Source organism: Nomascus leucogenys, chromosome 11 (genome assembly GCF_006542625.1).
Source record: "Nomascus leucogenys isolate Asia chromosome 11, Asia_NLE_v1, whole genome shotgun sequence".
In the NCBI taxonomy this organism is placed as follows: Eukaryota; Metazoa; Chordata; class Mammalia; order Primates; family Hylobatidae; genus Nomascus; species Nomascus leucogenys.
Window position 1 is genome coordinate 28,984,268 of NC_044391.1, and position 16,070 is coordinate 29,000,337.

Genomic DNA, 16,070 nt, shown 5'->3' on the forward strand with positions numbered 1-16,070 from the left:
TTTTATGAGGCCAGCATCATCCTGATACCAAAGCCTGGCAGAGACACAACAAAAAAAGAGAATTTTAGACCAATATCCTTGAGGAACATTGATGCAAAAATCCTCAATAAAATAGTGGCAAACCGAATCCAGCAACACATCAAAAAGCTTATCCACCATGATCAAGTGGGCTTCATCCCTGGGATGCAAGGCTGCTTCAACATACGAAAATCAATAAACATAATCCAGCATATCAACAGAACCAAAGACAAAAACCACGTGATTATCTCAATAGATGCAGAAAAGGCCTTTGACAAAATTCAACAACCCTTCATGCTAAAAACTCTCAATAAATTAGGTATTGATGGGACGTATCTCAAAATAATAAGAGCTATCTATGACAAACCCACAGCCAATATCATACCGAATGGACACAAACTGGAAGCATTCCCTTTGAAAACTGGCACAAGACAGGGATGCCCTCTCTCACCACTCCTATTCAACATAGTGTTGGAAGTTCTGGCCAGGGCAATCAGGCAGGAGAAGGAAATAAAGGGCATTCATTTAGGAAAAGAGGAAGTCAAATTGTCCCTGTTTACAGATGACATGATTGTCTATCTAGAAAACACCATTGTCGCAGCCCAAAATCTCTTTAAGCTGATAAGCAACTTCAGCAAAGTCTCAGGATACAAAATCAGTGTGCAAAAATCACAAGCATTCTTATACACCAATAACAGACAGAGAGCCAAATCATGAGTGAACTCCCATTCACAATTGCTTCAAAGAGAATAAAATACCTAGGAATCCAACTTACAAGAGATGTGAAGGATCTCTTCAAGGAGAACTACAAACCACTGCTCAATGAAATAAAAGAGGATACAATCAAATGGAAGAACATTCCATGCTCATGGATAGGAAGAATCAATATCTTGAAAATGGCCATACTGCCCAAGGTAATTTATAGATTCAATGCCATCCCCATCAAGCTACCAATGACTTTCTTCACAGAATTGGAAAAAAACTACTTTAAAGTTCATATGGAACCAAAAAAGAGCCTGCATCGCCAAGTCAGTCCTAAGCCAAAAGAACAAGGCTGGAGGCATCATGCTACCTGACTTCAAACTATACTACAAGGCTACAGTAACCCAAACATCATGGTACTGATACCAAAACAGAGATATAGACCAATAGAACAGAACAGAGCCCTCAGAAATAATGTTGCGTATCTACAACTATCTGATCTTTGACAAACCTGACAAAAATAAGAAATGAGGAAAGGATTCCCTATTTCATAAATGGTGCTGGGAAAACTGGCTAGCCATATGTAGAAAGCTGAAACTGGATCCCTTCCTTACACCTTATACAAAAATTAATTCGAGATGGATTAAAGACTTAAATGTTAGACCTAAAACCATAAAAACCCTAGAAGAAAACCTAGGCAATACCATTCAGGACATAGGCATGGGCAAGGACTTCATGTCTAAAACACCAAAAGCAATGGCAACAAAAGCCAAAATTCACAAATGGAATCTAATTAAACTAAAGAGCTTCTGCACAGCAAAAGAAACTACCATCAGAGTGAACAGGCAACCTACAGAATGGGAGAAGATTTTTGCAACCTACTCATCTGACAAAGGGCTAATATCCAGAATCTACAAATAATTCAAACAAATTTACAAGAAAAAAACAACCCCATCAACAAGTGGGCAAAGGATATGAACAGACACTTTGCAAAAGAAGTCATTTATGCAGCCAAAAAACATGCAAAAATGCTCTTCATCACTGGCCATCAGAGAAATGCAAATCAAAACCACAATGAGATACCATCTCACACTAGTTAGAATGGCGATCATTAAAAAGTCAGGAAACAACAGGTGCTGGAGAGGTTGTGAAGAAATAGGAACACTTTTACACTGTTGGTGGGACTGTAAACTAGTTCAACCATTGTGGAAGTCAGTGTGGCGATTCCTCAGGGATCTAGAACTAGAAATACCATTTGACCCAGCCATCCCATTACTGAGTATATACCCAAAGGATTATAAATCATGCTGCTATAAAGACACATGCACACGTATGTTTATCGCGGCACTATTGACGATAGTCACTATTGACTTGGAACCAACCCAAATGTCCAACAATGATAGACTGGATTATGAAAATGTGGCACATATACACCATGGAATACTATGCAGCCATAAAAAATGATGAGTTCATGTCCTTTGTAGGGACATGGATGAAGCTGGAAACCATCATTCTCAGCAAACTATCACAAGGACAAAAAACCAAACACCACATGTTCTCACTGACAGGTGGGAATTGAACAATTTGAGAACACATGGACACAGGAAGGGGAACATCACGCACTGGGGACTGTTGTGGGGTCGGGGGAGAGGGGAGGGATAGCATTAGGAGATATACCTAATGCTAAATGATGAGTTAATGGGTGCAGCACACCAACATGGCACATGTATACATATGTAACAAACCTGCACGTTGTGCACATGTACCCTAAAACTTAAAGTATAATAATAATAAAATTAAGAAAAAAAGACATCAAATGCTGGCTACTGGCTGGAATATCTAAACCTCCCTGGTGCTTTGCCTGCAATCAGAGATTGCATCCATCCATCATGCTTTGTGATTCAAATAGCTGGAATTTCTATAAGCTTATTTAACTGAGACTTGATATTTTTATACTCAATTGTGCTTTGAAGATTAGAAATCTATTGAAACAGTTCTAACATCATTATAAACATTATAATTATTATTTATTCAACAAATGTTTATTTGGTACCTATTGTTCCAAGTGCTAGAAATGTTACAGTAAAGAAAACAAAAATCCCTGCCCTTAACAGAATTTAACTTATGGACAATGACACATTTTTTAAAAGTTAGATTATCTACTGGTTTCCTTCATTTTCTTCTTACATTATGCATTAATGCATAAGTGAAACTCTAGTTTCCCCTAAAGTGTTCTGTGGCACTTGTCTTCATAATTCACTATAAATCTTTTAAAATGTGAAGTCATTTGATCTTAAGCCTTTATACTTGGCAGTGAGATACACCTTAATACTTCCAGTTTCATCAGAAAAAATATAAGGATATGCTTGTTCTGATTCAGTCTGTTATCTGTTTATGTTAGAAGTTACAAAAACAAAGTGACAAGTACTAATGAGAGCTTTACACAAAGGTGTAAAGTAGTGTCCATATCAGATCTATATTTTATCTCTTCCCCCTTTCCTTTTTGCCCTCTCATTATTAATTGTTGGTGACCCTTTCAGGAATAATTTTAGTGTGTTTACATCTTAAATCATTGAATTACTTACACATCCTTTCACCTCATATTATTAGCAAAAACGGATATTTTTTAAAACTATTCCCGACTGCAAGATTATCCTTTTGGTCATGAAAGTGTGACCTGCAATGGTCCAAGCAAAATTTTGAACATAGTTATCGATGCATAATGTCTTTATAGATAGCAATTAAGTAAAAATATTAAGTCTAATTAAGCAATTGTTTAAGTTACACAAGTCTCATGAAGTGCATTGGGAAACTTTCTGCTTTTTCTCTTCTTTGAAAGGGCTTGTACAGATGAGAATTACCTGTCCCTTCATTGATTGTTTTTTTTTCTTTTTTTGAGACAAAGTCTTGTTCCATCACCCAGCCTGGAGTGCAGCGGTGCAATCTTGGCTCCCTGCAACCTCCAATCTCCAGGTTTAAGCAATTCTTGTGCCTCAGCCTCTCAAGTAGCTGGGACTACAGGCATGTGTCACCACCCCCGGCCAATTTTTGTATTTTTAACAGAGACGGAGTTTCACCTTGTTGGCCAGACTGGTCGTGAACTCCTAGCCTCAAGTGGTCTGCCGGCCTCAGCCTCCCAAAGTGCCGGGATTACAGGCATGAGCCACCACACCCAGCCCTACCTGTTCCTTGAATGTTAAGTAAAATTCACTTGTAAACTGGGCCTGGTATTTTCCTTGTGGAAAGATTTTAAACTACTGATTTGGTCTCTCCAAAGTTTTAAATTTAGATTGTTTCTTAGTGGGTTTTGATTATTTTTTTCCATTTTTATATTGGCTATTAAAAATGTAGGGGAGCTCCTGTCATTCAGTTTCGCTTCATCTAAACTAGAACCTACCATCAAAATTGCTATTTCAATATGATGTGTGATTCATATTTGGAACACAGTTTTAGAAATGCTTTTTGAAAGTAACTTTAAATAAAATATTGTGATATAGTTAATGAAGATCATTTTATTTTGTCATAGGAGGAACCAAATCAGATGAAAAAGTGGACTTGAGCAAGGACAAAAAATTAGCCCAATTTAACAACTGGTTTACATGGTGTCATAATTGCAGGCACGGTGGACATGCCGGACATATGCTTAGTTGGTTCAGGTAATCAGCACATTTCTTCTTTGATAGGCTTGGAGTTATGGGGGATAACACAGATTGCTTCTAAATAGTTTGGGTTTATCTATTAGCATTTAGCCAAAGTATGAATTTTATTTTTTACTGTCACTCATGTTAACAAAGTTGGTATGAACATGTCATCATTAGATATCCTATGTAACTTTAAATTATAAAGGTAATACTTATGTCAGAACTAATTTAAATGTTTTGTATGAGTTAAATGTTTGAATAACATTATTTAGCTTTATTAGGGGAGAGGATATGTTTACAGTTTTTACACTGAATATGCTGTAATTTACCATGCAATTGAATTACTAATGAAATGATAAAAAAGCATATCATACTGCTGCCTCAGTTCTCTTCTAAGTAAGCTTTTTATGTAGTCACGCAATTGAGACTGTCAAGACATATTTGAATTTTATTTTGAATGGTGCCAGTGGCCCTGTGCTCCTGATTGATACAGCATTTATACCCAATTTGTCTCACTAGCTAATTTAAACTCTGAGCACATCCCTGTTACCTTCGCAACTATAAATGAAATATCTTGCCATATATGTAGAAAGTAAAAGGTATGTATTTCTTAACTTCTCCCTAAAGTTCAGCTTGGCAGTAATTTATAATTTGATGCTTTTGATGCTTTTTTTCTCTGGGTTTTAGTTTCTATATTTTTCCAAATGCCATTTTGAAAAGTTGCATTATAGATAGATACAGGTGGGCACAGTGGTGCACACCTGTAGTCCCAGCTACTCAACAGACTGAGGCAGGAGGATCGCTTGAGCCCAGAAGTGTGAGTACAGCCTGGGCAATATAGCGAGACCCTGTCTCTTAAAAAAAAAAAGAAATAAATAAATGTATGTATGTCTAATTTGGATTTTTAACTGTTATTTGACCTATTTTTTTAGGGACCATGCAGAGTGCCCTGTGTCTGCATGCACGTGTAAATGTATGCAGTTGGATACAACAGGGAATCTGGTACCTGCAGAGACTGTCCAGCCATAAATGTTATCACCTTAAGAGAAACCTTCAAGTGTGGAACTTTCTAATAGGTTTCCTTCATAGCTCAGAAACATACCTCAGAACAAGTCATTCATGACTTACCTGTAATGGGAAAATAAATCATTCTATCAGATCAGCAGTTTTGATGTTTGAGTGATTTTGATGTGCTTCACAGAGACAAATGCTGCTGAAATAAACATCAAAGTGTAGACATGAGTTCTGTTCAGCAGGTTGAAAAGTCTACTTTAGAAAAACTTTCTAAGTTTTGGTTGAAATTATGAACACTCTACAAGCAGAATTTCTGGAAGAGCCAAGAACAGACTTTGAGCCTATATCTTCAAAGCTGAAACTGGATATCTTTCAATAAAATATGTGCACTTTTAAAATAAAATGACTAATTATATGATTCAGACAATAGTTTTAAGTTCAGCTGTGCTTAGATTTCTTTCAGATTAATTTAAAGTTACAGATTTTTACTTTTAGAATTGCAGAGCCCCTATCCCACACTGGAGAATATTTTTTATTACTGTCTGTTATATATATGTGTGTGTGTATATTTATATGTGTGTATGTATAAATATGTAGTTTTTAAAGGAGGCTTTTCCCTCATTTACTTTGATTTTAAGATAAGCAATCTTTTGGCATAGACATTATCGTCTTCCTAGAAAAGCCAAGATGAAGAATCTGTCTTACAACTTTTTCTCTTCAGAAGAGAAAAACATGTACCATTTCAGGTGAACATACAAAATTTTCACTTTGTACCTTTTGCTTTCCAATGTCCTGATTTGTCTTCAAAGGTTTTTCTCCATATTAATTTGTCATCTTATCCTCATCACCTGAGAACATTTTACTGCATACAAAGTCTATGCAAGATTATGTGTAACTAGCCATTTAGTGTAATCTGTGTCAGTGTTTCTGTGCTGTCAAATTCCGTCCTGATTTGGAATACCATACCTTGTTCTTTCCAAGGTAGACTAGGGGAAATAGGGTCACTTCAGCGACCACTTTAGGTGTAAGTTTTTAAATGTAAGTGTTACTGGGGCTAAGTCAGGGACTTTATTTAAAAATTTTTTTTTCTCATTTCATAGCTAGATAGTTGTAAGAGAAATACAAAGAATTTACAAGATGCTTCTCTGTCATCTGCCGTATGCAGACGGACTGAACTAGGAATTTTGTAGTTGAAGCTGTGTTCATAAAGAGTAAACCTAATTTTATTTTATAGATTTTGGAGAAATAAAACTGAAGAATTTTAAGAGCTTTCGTATTAGCAGTTTTGCCTTATAAAAACAGATTTGTCAGATTAGTTTGAGGTGTAACCTAAATATTAAAAGTAGATTAAATTTATTTTTTACCTTGAGTATCTGATTACATAAAACCCTTTTCTAGGAAAACATTGGGAGTAGTACATATCTACTGTAAATGTCTCACCTACATGACAGTCTTTTCAAATGAAAGACATGGGAATTGCAATTTTTTTTTTTAAAGATTGCTATTAAGGGTACTTTTTCCAGCCTTCATTTGAGTAAATCTTAATTGATTTCATTTTATTAACATATACCCTTTACCTTTAATATTTCATTTGAAGTGTTCCTTTCAAATTTACTGTCTTAAATATGAAAGTCAGCTTTAAGTAATGTCAGACTCATATACATTTTCATTCTCATTAGCTAAAATAAAATATAAAATTATTGAATTTATCTGAAATAGTTACAAGTTTTGGAAATACAGTATAAAACATGAATGTAAAGTCTATTATGTAATATGCTTACTTGTAATCCTAATATATGAGGGTGACATTTTTAAGATTGTATGTATGTGTCAACCTCTAAAATGTTTTCTGTGAAGCCCAAACATGCAATTTATGTCTCTGGTGTCTGTTTTGCATTTCAGTGTGCATGGACAATGAAGGTAGATTCAAATTATTTTCTCAGTTTTATCACTAAGTCACTGGTATTTGGGTTTATAAACTCAACAAGATACTTTACCTAAACATGATCAATAGACAAGTTTAATAAAAGTGTTTTTATTATTTTTAAGAGATTGAATAAATCTGGGTTGAAGTCATTGTATCTAATCAAGAAATTATGATTCCTTTACAAATAATCCACGTGAAGTAATATTGGTACTTATTTTGATGACAGACTTCATACTTAATATTAGAAGTAACATTCCTTTTAGGCTCTGTTTTTCAATTTAACCCACTTTCCAGAATAGTTATTATCCTTTAAAATGGTATATTTTAAAAGTAGCTTCCCATTGTCAATGCTTCACATAGTAAGTATTTAAAAGAATGTAGTTCTGCATTTTATTAGATGACTCAATTTCAGTCATTCATTTGACTGCAAGTAGTTAAAGCATGGTCTTTGAAACATAAATTATAATCCTAGCCTCGGGATCTTTGGTAAGTGACTTGACCTTTTTGAGCTTCAGTTTCTTCATATGTTAAAAGAAAGATACAGAAATACCTACCTCATAGAGTGTGGGAGTATTAGATGATGCAATAACCATGAAGTGCCATATCCCTGTCACATAGTGCTCTATAAATGGTAGTGATTAGCAGTCATTGTTACCTTCATTTTCATAGATTGCTCATGTATCAGTACTTTTTCAATGAATACAGTATAATTTTAACAAAGAATCTACAATTGTCTCAAGAATGAAAATTTCCTTGGTGTGAGTTAGGTGAAATAGATTTTTTTTAAAAAGAATGAAAATTCCCAGTAATAGTTATACTCCAAATGTAGGGTAAACAAAAGTAGCTAAGTCCGGTCTCAAAAGAAAAATGCCATAATTTGGATAAATTTGGAGTATTACTGTTTTTGCTGCATGCAAAAATCCTCCAGATGACCTCCTAAGAGTTAAATGTGATATAAAAATGAACCCAGAGGAAAAAATTATGGCGAATTTAACAACTGACTATTGAAAACTTTTAAGTTTTTATATCTGTTCTCAACTCTTAATTTAATTACGTTTAAATTGAACTCCCTAACCTGGATACTTGGAGAAAGTATCCAAGATTATTCTGTGTACTTTTTCTGCCATTCTGTTACACTTGATGTTCATTTAAATTACAATGTTGGGGTGGTAGTGATAATTTCAAAAGTATACCATGAGACTGGCTCTCCCGGAATAGCCATAATTAAAGCTAGTGGGGACAATTTCTGACATCTGCTCAGACAGGCATCAGAGAGGTAGGAGACACATACTTGGGTCAATATTTTGTATCAAGTCTAGTGACCCACATCACAATGACAGAAACAGGCCTTGCTAGATAGCAGCTCCCCTGTCCGCTACTCACTCCTTCCATTACATCATCTGCCAGTTTTCTCTCCTACCTGAAAATGTTGTAGGTTACTTTGTTGATTATCAAGTAGCACTTTACAAGTATATTAATTTTTATAAAATACTACTTTTCCCAGAGTACAGAGAGAGAAGGAAAGCTTCCCAAGGTTTTTAAAAGCTAACAACCCAGGTATCAAATTAACACAAATTTAACATGATAAAGTCACAAGTGAAATTAGCGTCTAATGCAGCAGTATATAAATTACTGTTAATGCCTTTTATGTGCCAGGTGCCAAGCACATTATCCTGTTTTTGCAATAAACCTATGAGGCAGTTACTCCATTATTGTCCCCGTTCTGTAAATGAGGCAACTCAGGCATAGGGACGTCAGGTCACTTGTCTTAGGTTACATGAGTAGCAAATACAGCCAAGACAGATTCCAGTAGTCTTGACCTCCTAATCTGCCCTTTTAATTTCTGTTTTCCGCTTCTGTGTACTACTTTGTAGGTTATGTTTGTAACAATGATTCACTCCGACAAAGAAGGGTTTATTCCAAGAATTAAGTACTGGATAATATTTTAATTATGTTTAGTATTAATACACCAAAAGAGAACCACGTCAATAGCTCTTTGGATGTACAAAGCACTTGATAAAATTCAAAAATTGATCTCTTAATTTGTTTTTGAGGTTAGTTTTTATGCAAAGGAAATGTTTTCTCTCCATTTTTCTCCCCTCCTGTGTTTCTATTCTAGAAATACTAGAATCCTTAAGAAGTGGTTGCTGTTGTCACTGGTTCTGCACATGGCAATGAAAAAGAAGAAAGCAAAAGGCACACCTTTGCTTCTTTTCCAAGTCATCAAAATTTGATATGGCAAAAATCATAAATAGTTACAAGGCAAACAAATTGATAAACTACAACATTTATGACAAATTGCCTTAATTCAGAAAGGACATTTTCAAAGCCGAGGAAAAAACAATCAGTAGATAATATCAATCAAAGACTTGTGCAAGCAAAATAGAATGGCTGACAAATAAATGCTAAATCAGTAACATGCTGATTAAAAAGTAGAATACTGTTCAACTGACTGCATAGATTTAAAATAATAGGCATTTTCATGGATGTGGGAAGGAAACATTCTGAGATAACAGCTAATGAGAGTTTAAGTCTTGAGGACAAGTAAACAGTGTTAATCAGAAGCCGTAAAAAGGTTCATACCCTTTGACATAGTATGCTGGGAATATTTTCTGAGGGATCGATTGCATAAGTGCACAAAGATGTATATTTTTGTGATATGGTTCTACACAGTATTGTTTATAATAAAAACTTGGAAACCTAAATGTCCAATAATAGAAAAGAATAAATTATTGTATATACATACAGTGGGTAACTAAGAAATGATTCAATTAGTATAGATATTTTCATTGACAAAGGTTTCTTAATATATTGGTAAGTGAAAGGAAAGGGAAGTTTTAGGATAGTATATCTAGCGTATAAATATATTTGTCTGGGATATGGTTAATACAGAAACTTTAACAGTGGCCATCTTTAAAGAGTGGAATTTTGAGTAACATTTTCTTATCTGTATCTTTTTTTCCCAATAAATATATAAATAAACGTACATGCATCTCTCTCTCTCCTCTGTCTCTCTCACTCTGTCTCTCGTGCACACACACACATACACACCATATATATATACTGGCTTTTAGAAAAGTTATCCATGACCTTGTATCTTGTTACTAAACACAGTGAAACAATCATATGTTAAGATTTATTCTATGAGGTGAAAAAACAGGCTACAAGGTATTACGAAAATTTGGATTGAGATCTAATTGTTCAGAAAGCATTTTCTAGATTTCTTACTCTACACTAGTAATATACAAGAATAACAAGATATAGTCCTCTCAATTCTTCATTACATTTGGAAGTAGTGCATTATGTTCTCCACTTAGCATATTGGGAAATGAATATGTAAAATAATTCTGATTTCCCTGAGCTTAGTGGTACATGATTAATAACTTTATTTCAATATTTTTTCTCCTATATCTTCGTCATGAGATTTCCTGACTCTTTTTTGGCTCTGGGTCTGTAGTGGGAAAGCTGTCCTCCTCTATGTACTGAATTTATGTGATTATTGTCCAGTCTCATCTGGCGTGCACTTTGCTCAATTCATTTCCAATAATAGCAGGTTATTTAGGTTTGATGAATTCTAACATGCCTGTGTGTCTTTGCTTCACCAAAACACAGAACCATACCTACGTGTGCTGGACACTGTTAAAGGTTCTGATGTTAAAGGATTGATGGCACCATAGTTGCCTTGGAGGAGTTGTATGTCTAATGGAAGAGGTAGATACAAGCATAGTTTTCAGCAGATTCAAATCTATTAAGCTTAATATTTACAACTGCTACAGCATTTGCATAAAATGAGTATCATTTTAGCATCTCTGCAAGCCAGAAAATGTCTATTTAATTTTCTCATTTTGGACTTTAAAAATTATTTTCCAATTAAAAATAATTTGAGGAAATAGAGATTTCCATAACATTTTTCAAAAATGTAATTTTCTTACTCATCTACTAATGGCACAATGTTTTAAAATGCTTTGCTAAAAAGGCAGCTTTAGGATTAAAGGATAATTTATGTAACATTAGAAACAGCAGCAATAATAATTCAGTTGAGACTTTCATCATTCGATTTATGAAAAGCATATTGCCTTAACATAATTTCTTAACTGGAAATTTAGATGCAGGAATCAAATTAGTCTCTTAAAATATAAAGTCACAAAGACAGGGAAGTCTGGAGGAGGATTTGAAGGGATTAATGTCTCACAACATGAAACAGATATGTATGTAAGAATTCATGCAAACTGTTTATCTTACATCTTTTTATTTAAAGAATTTTAGCTCCATTTACACATAAGAAAGCCTGGAGTTTGAAATAATAGGTGTCCAAATTCATGCTTATCCAGATTTATATCACATTGCAGCCACATATTTTGCTGATGATAGTTAAATAAGTTGCTACTGTAAAATGTAAAGCTAAGTATCCTTTTTAGCACCATGTATTATTTTATAGTAAAAATTTGAATGTTACAAAGTTCCTGTGGTGTTATGTCAAAAAAATATTTTCCTCGTCAATTTGCAAACTTTTATTATGCATTAAGTAGGTATACTTAATATTTGAACAACTATGGATGTGTATCTTTATGGTACATAAATGTTCCCAAAATAGATGAAGATGTGTAATTTATAAAGCAAACATATTCAGCAATGTGACAAATGTGGGAGAAGTATCTCTTGATAAAGTAACACTTCTTTAAAAAGTAATATGTTTTATCATTTTAAATCTTCTGATCTTTTTCTTCCATTCTTCAAAAATGGAATGTACGGTCACTTGTCACTCTTAGTACAGATTAGCATTTTTAAACATAGACAGCTTTCTGAAATACATTAAATGCTTTTTGGAAAATTGAGTGTAACTCTTTCAATGAATTTTAAGATACTGTTGGCTTCCAAAAGAGAATACTCCAGACAGGGTACATTTTTCTCTTTTTCTACTGGAAAAACCAGACACAATTTAGAGACAAGTAAGCTGGGGACAGATTTTCAAGGTCATCTGGGAACAACCACTCTTTTAGAAACATTTCATTGTTTTTAAATGTATTTTATTGAATTTTGTTACTTCTGTCTTCAGAAAATGTTATATGAATACAGAAACTGTATGTTCCCTATGGGGACCTGGGAAATTAAAAACGTGTATCATCCTGATAAAACATATCTCATGGGAAAAATTGGCCAAAACAGTTAGTTACTCAGTATATCTTCAGGTTTGCATCTTTTACTTCTTGTGTATTCATTTAGAGTCCTCTTCCAGTGTATGGACCTCTGCAGATTCTAGATAACTTTTCAAATATGCTAGATTTTGTATATTTTTTCTGTATATTTTTTCTCAAGCAGAGACATCTGCGCATAGTGAAAATGAATTCTCAGAGACCAAAATTTGCCAAGCATATGTGACGGAACTGTAGGGAAAAAGGGCATAACTTTAATCTTCAAAGAAGCTTAAAAATAGCTCCACAGTTATTATGCATGAGGCCTGACAATTGACATTTCTCATTTTGGCAGCATTCACCTACAGCACCCTATCAGCAACTGAACACATTCATCTCTGGAATAAATGATTAATGAGCTGTCTATCATTTCCACTCCTTTTGTACCAAGTGGTGGAGGTTTCAGTTGATCATATTGCAGCCATTAACATCATTACTGAAATTGATTCTGCCACTAGAGGATTGTGCTAGGATAATCAATTAGCATTTAAATAAAAGAATTAAGTTATGGCATTAAAAATAACAAAAAGTAATCCCTTCTGAGTCACTCTGTCAGACCTGGTAAGGTGATTTTGTTTTTTTGCTCATCAGACAGCATCACAAAACCTTAGATTGAGGAAGGAAGCATGGAAGGATTGTTCTTGTTTCAAGAACAACCCTCTAAGATTTCCAAACTTTTTATTAATCACTGTCATGTTCCTTGAAATGCAAATTTATGAAATGCTACAATTTGCATTCAATGGTGACCAATGAAGTTGCCAAATTATTTCCTTCAGACAAAAAGTAAAAGAATAGAGTTAGGCATTTTTGAAAGGTTGGAATTTATCCAGAAAGGGGGAAGTTAGAGGAAGGAGATTTACAAATGATACTGAGATACAGCAAAATAAAGCTTTTCTTGTATTTCAGCAGGCAGATGTGAGAACGAAGTGATAAGAACATCATCATTTAGATGTCGGGATGATGTGGGCTGCATTTCTAAAACAGATGGCAGATAATGTGGGTCTCCATAGTCCTACAAAAAAGTGACAGATTGTAGTTTTGGTAAAATGATACATCAAGGAAAATGAATGGTACTTGGAATCGGTATTTTAGCATCTCTTTCTGCTCCTGGGACCAAGTTCCTCAAGTTCTCAATATTACTGAGCTTAAACTCCCTCCTCATCTAAATTCATCTTCCAGCATGGCTTTTTCCTATTTCCTCATTGTTTCCTCTCCCTTCCCCAGTTGAATTTCAAATTCAAATATAAACAGTTGGTTTTATCTGCCTCTGAATTAAGATACTACCTTTACTACATTATATTGGTCACCCAATTGAAGTGCATATGCATTTTCTTCAGAGCTGAGATGCATTGATTATACAATGAAATGGAGCTATCACAGGTCCTCAATCCAGCTGCTCTGTCCTATACTTGATTAACATTCTTTCCACAATCTGTTGGTAGTGATATTGTGACTTTTCATTTCTTTCTGTCTTTGTGAGATTTTAAGAAGAAGCTAACAAAGGCTGCTTTGAGGACTGCTAAGTAGAGGACATTTTTACCTAACATTGATTAATGTAGATAGCTGAGACTTATTTGTATTTTGAAAAATGGGAAGAAAATGGTCATGGTAAGAAGCACTGGGTGATAAGAAAAACACATAGTAACAAGATTTCTATATGTGAGCCAATAGCAAACTTCCTCTATATGTTAAAATTCTCCAGTGAGAAATACAGCAACTCGTTTCAGACACCATGAGATGGACAGGTTAGGCCAAGTTGGGCTTGACCTGGTGGTGAATGACCACACACTTCTTTACTTTTGGCACAAGTGGCTCATCAATCTCCCATTTTCCCTCAGATCTTTTTTCAGCGTAGTATTCTAGGCACCAACTACCAACTGGCCAGTGTTCACCTGTTTGTCATTTTCAGCTTAACTACCAATTTGGACAATTGGAGAGGTATTCGAACCGGATGGTAAAGCTGAAATTAGATCTCAAGTCTCTTGACTGAAGTCTAGTACTCTTATATTTCATAGACAATGAACTGGACCAGATGAATTCTTCTGTTAGTATGATGTATATTATATGAACTTCCAATAATTTTAAAGCTAACTTTTTATTATAAAAATGATACAGGCTCATGGTAAAGTCACTGTGGGAAACAGTATGGTGTTTCTTCAAAAAATTAAAAATAAAATTACCAGCCAGGTGTGGTGGCTCACACCTGTAATCCCAGCACTTGGGGAGGCCATGGTGGGAGGATTGCTTGAGCCTAGGAGTTCAAGACCTGGGCAACACAGCGAGGTCCCAACTCTACAAAAACAAATTTCAAAAATTAGTTGGGCATGGTGGAGCATACCTGTAGTCTTGGCTGAAGCAGAAGGATCACTTGAGCCCAGGAGTTCAAGGCTTCAACAAGCCATGCTTGTGCCAATGCACTCCAGCCTGGGTGACAGAGTGAGACCCTGTCTCAAAAAAAAAGAAAAGAAAAAAGAATTACCATATGATCCAGCAGTTGCACTTCTGGGTATATACTTAAAATAATTGAAAGCAATTTTTTGAAATGGTCTCAGAGTTATTTGTGTACTAATATTTATAGCAGCATTATTCCCAACAGTTAAAATGTGAAAGCAACTCAAGTGTCCTGGACAGATGAATAAGGAAAATGTGGTATACATATTCAAAGCAATATTATTCAGCCTTATAAAGAAAGGAGCTGGATATGGTGGCTCACGCCTGAAATCCCAACACTTTGGGTGGCTGAGGTAGGAGGATTGCTTGAGGCCGGGAGTTCAAGAAGAGCCTAGGCAACATAGTGAGATTCCATGTCTACACAAAATACAAAAATGTGCCAGACATGGTGGCACATGCCTGTAGTCTTAGCTACCCAGGAGGCTGAGGTGGGAGGATTGCTTGAACCTGAGAGGTGAAAGCTGCAGTGAGCTATGACCACACCACTGCAATCCAGCCTGAGTGACAGATTAAGACCCTGACAAAAAAAAAAAAAAAAGGAAATTCTGATACGCTGAAACATGAATAAATTTTGAGGATATTATGCTAATCAAAATAATCTAACCAAAAAAGACAAATACTTTATGATTCCCCCTGTATAAGGTACTTAGACTGGTCAAAATCATAGAAAGAGAAAATAGAAAGGTGGTAGCCAGAGACTAAAGGGGAGGGAATGGGGAGTTACTGTTTAATGGATACTGAGTTTCAGTTTTACACAATGAGTTTTGGAGATGGATGGTGGTGATAGTTACACATAATTGTGAATGTATTTAATATCTTTGAACTGTATGCTTAAAAATGGTTAAGGTGGTAAATTTTATATTATATGTATTTTGCCACAATAAAAAATTGGGAAAAAATGCAGGCTTATCACAAGAAAAAAAAATTACATAAAGTATAAAGTGGAAGTAAATTTCTTCTTAGCAGTTTGCCCCATTATCTTCCTGCTCTATGTGTCACCTCCCTAAACTCCAACTCTCACTTTCTAGGGAAAGCTGCTTTAAACTCTGTATACATGTAAGGAAATGTTCTATACATAAACCACCTCTGGCTGTGTTTCTCTGTGTTCATCTTTGCCTCTCTCTC

The 16,070-nt window shown here is 34.9% G+C and overlaps 1 protein-coding gene across 5 annotated transcripts in view; it reads left to right on the forward strand.

The window, feature by feature from the left end:
- MIOS (meiosis regulator for oocyte development) overlaps positions 1 to 10,294 on the forward strand; it is a 45,799-nt gene extending 35,505 nt beyond the window's left edge. For 3 of the 5 annotated variants that reach the window (XM_030822129.1, XM_030822133.1, XM_030822130.1), the window contains 2 exons: positions 4,247 to 4,376; positions 9,422 to 10,294. In XM_030822129.1, coding sequence (XP_030677989.1) covers positions 4,247 to 4,376; positions 9,422 to 9,536 — 245 coding nt within the window. In that variant the 3' untranslated portion in view covers positions 9,537 to 10,294. Of the gene's footprint in view, positions 1 to 4,246; positions 4,377 to 4,880; positions 5,779 to 9,421 lie in introns of those variants that run through there. The other 2 variants (XM_030822132.1, XM_030822131.1) reach the window with 2 other exon arrangements.
- Positions 10,295 to 16,070: the final 5,776 nt, after the last annotated feature.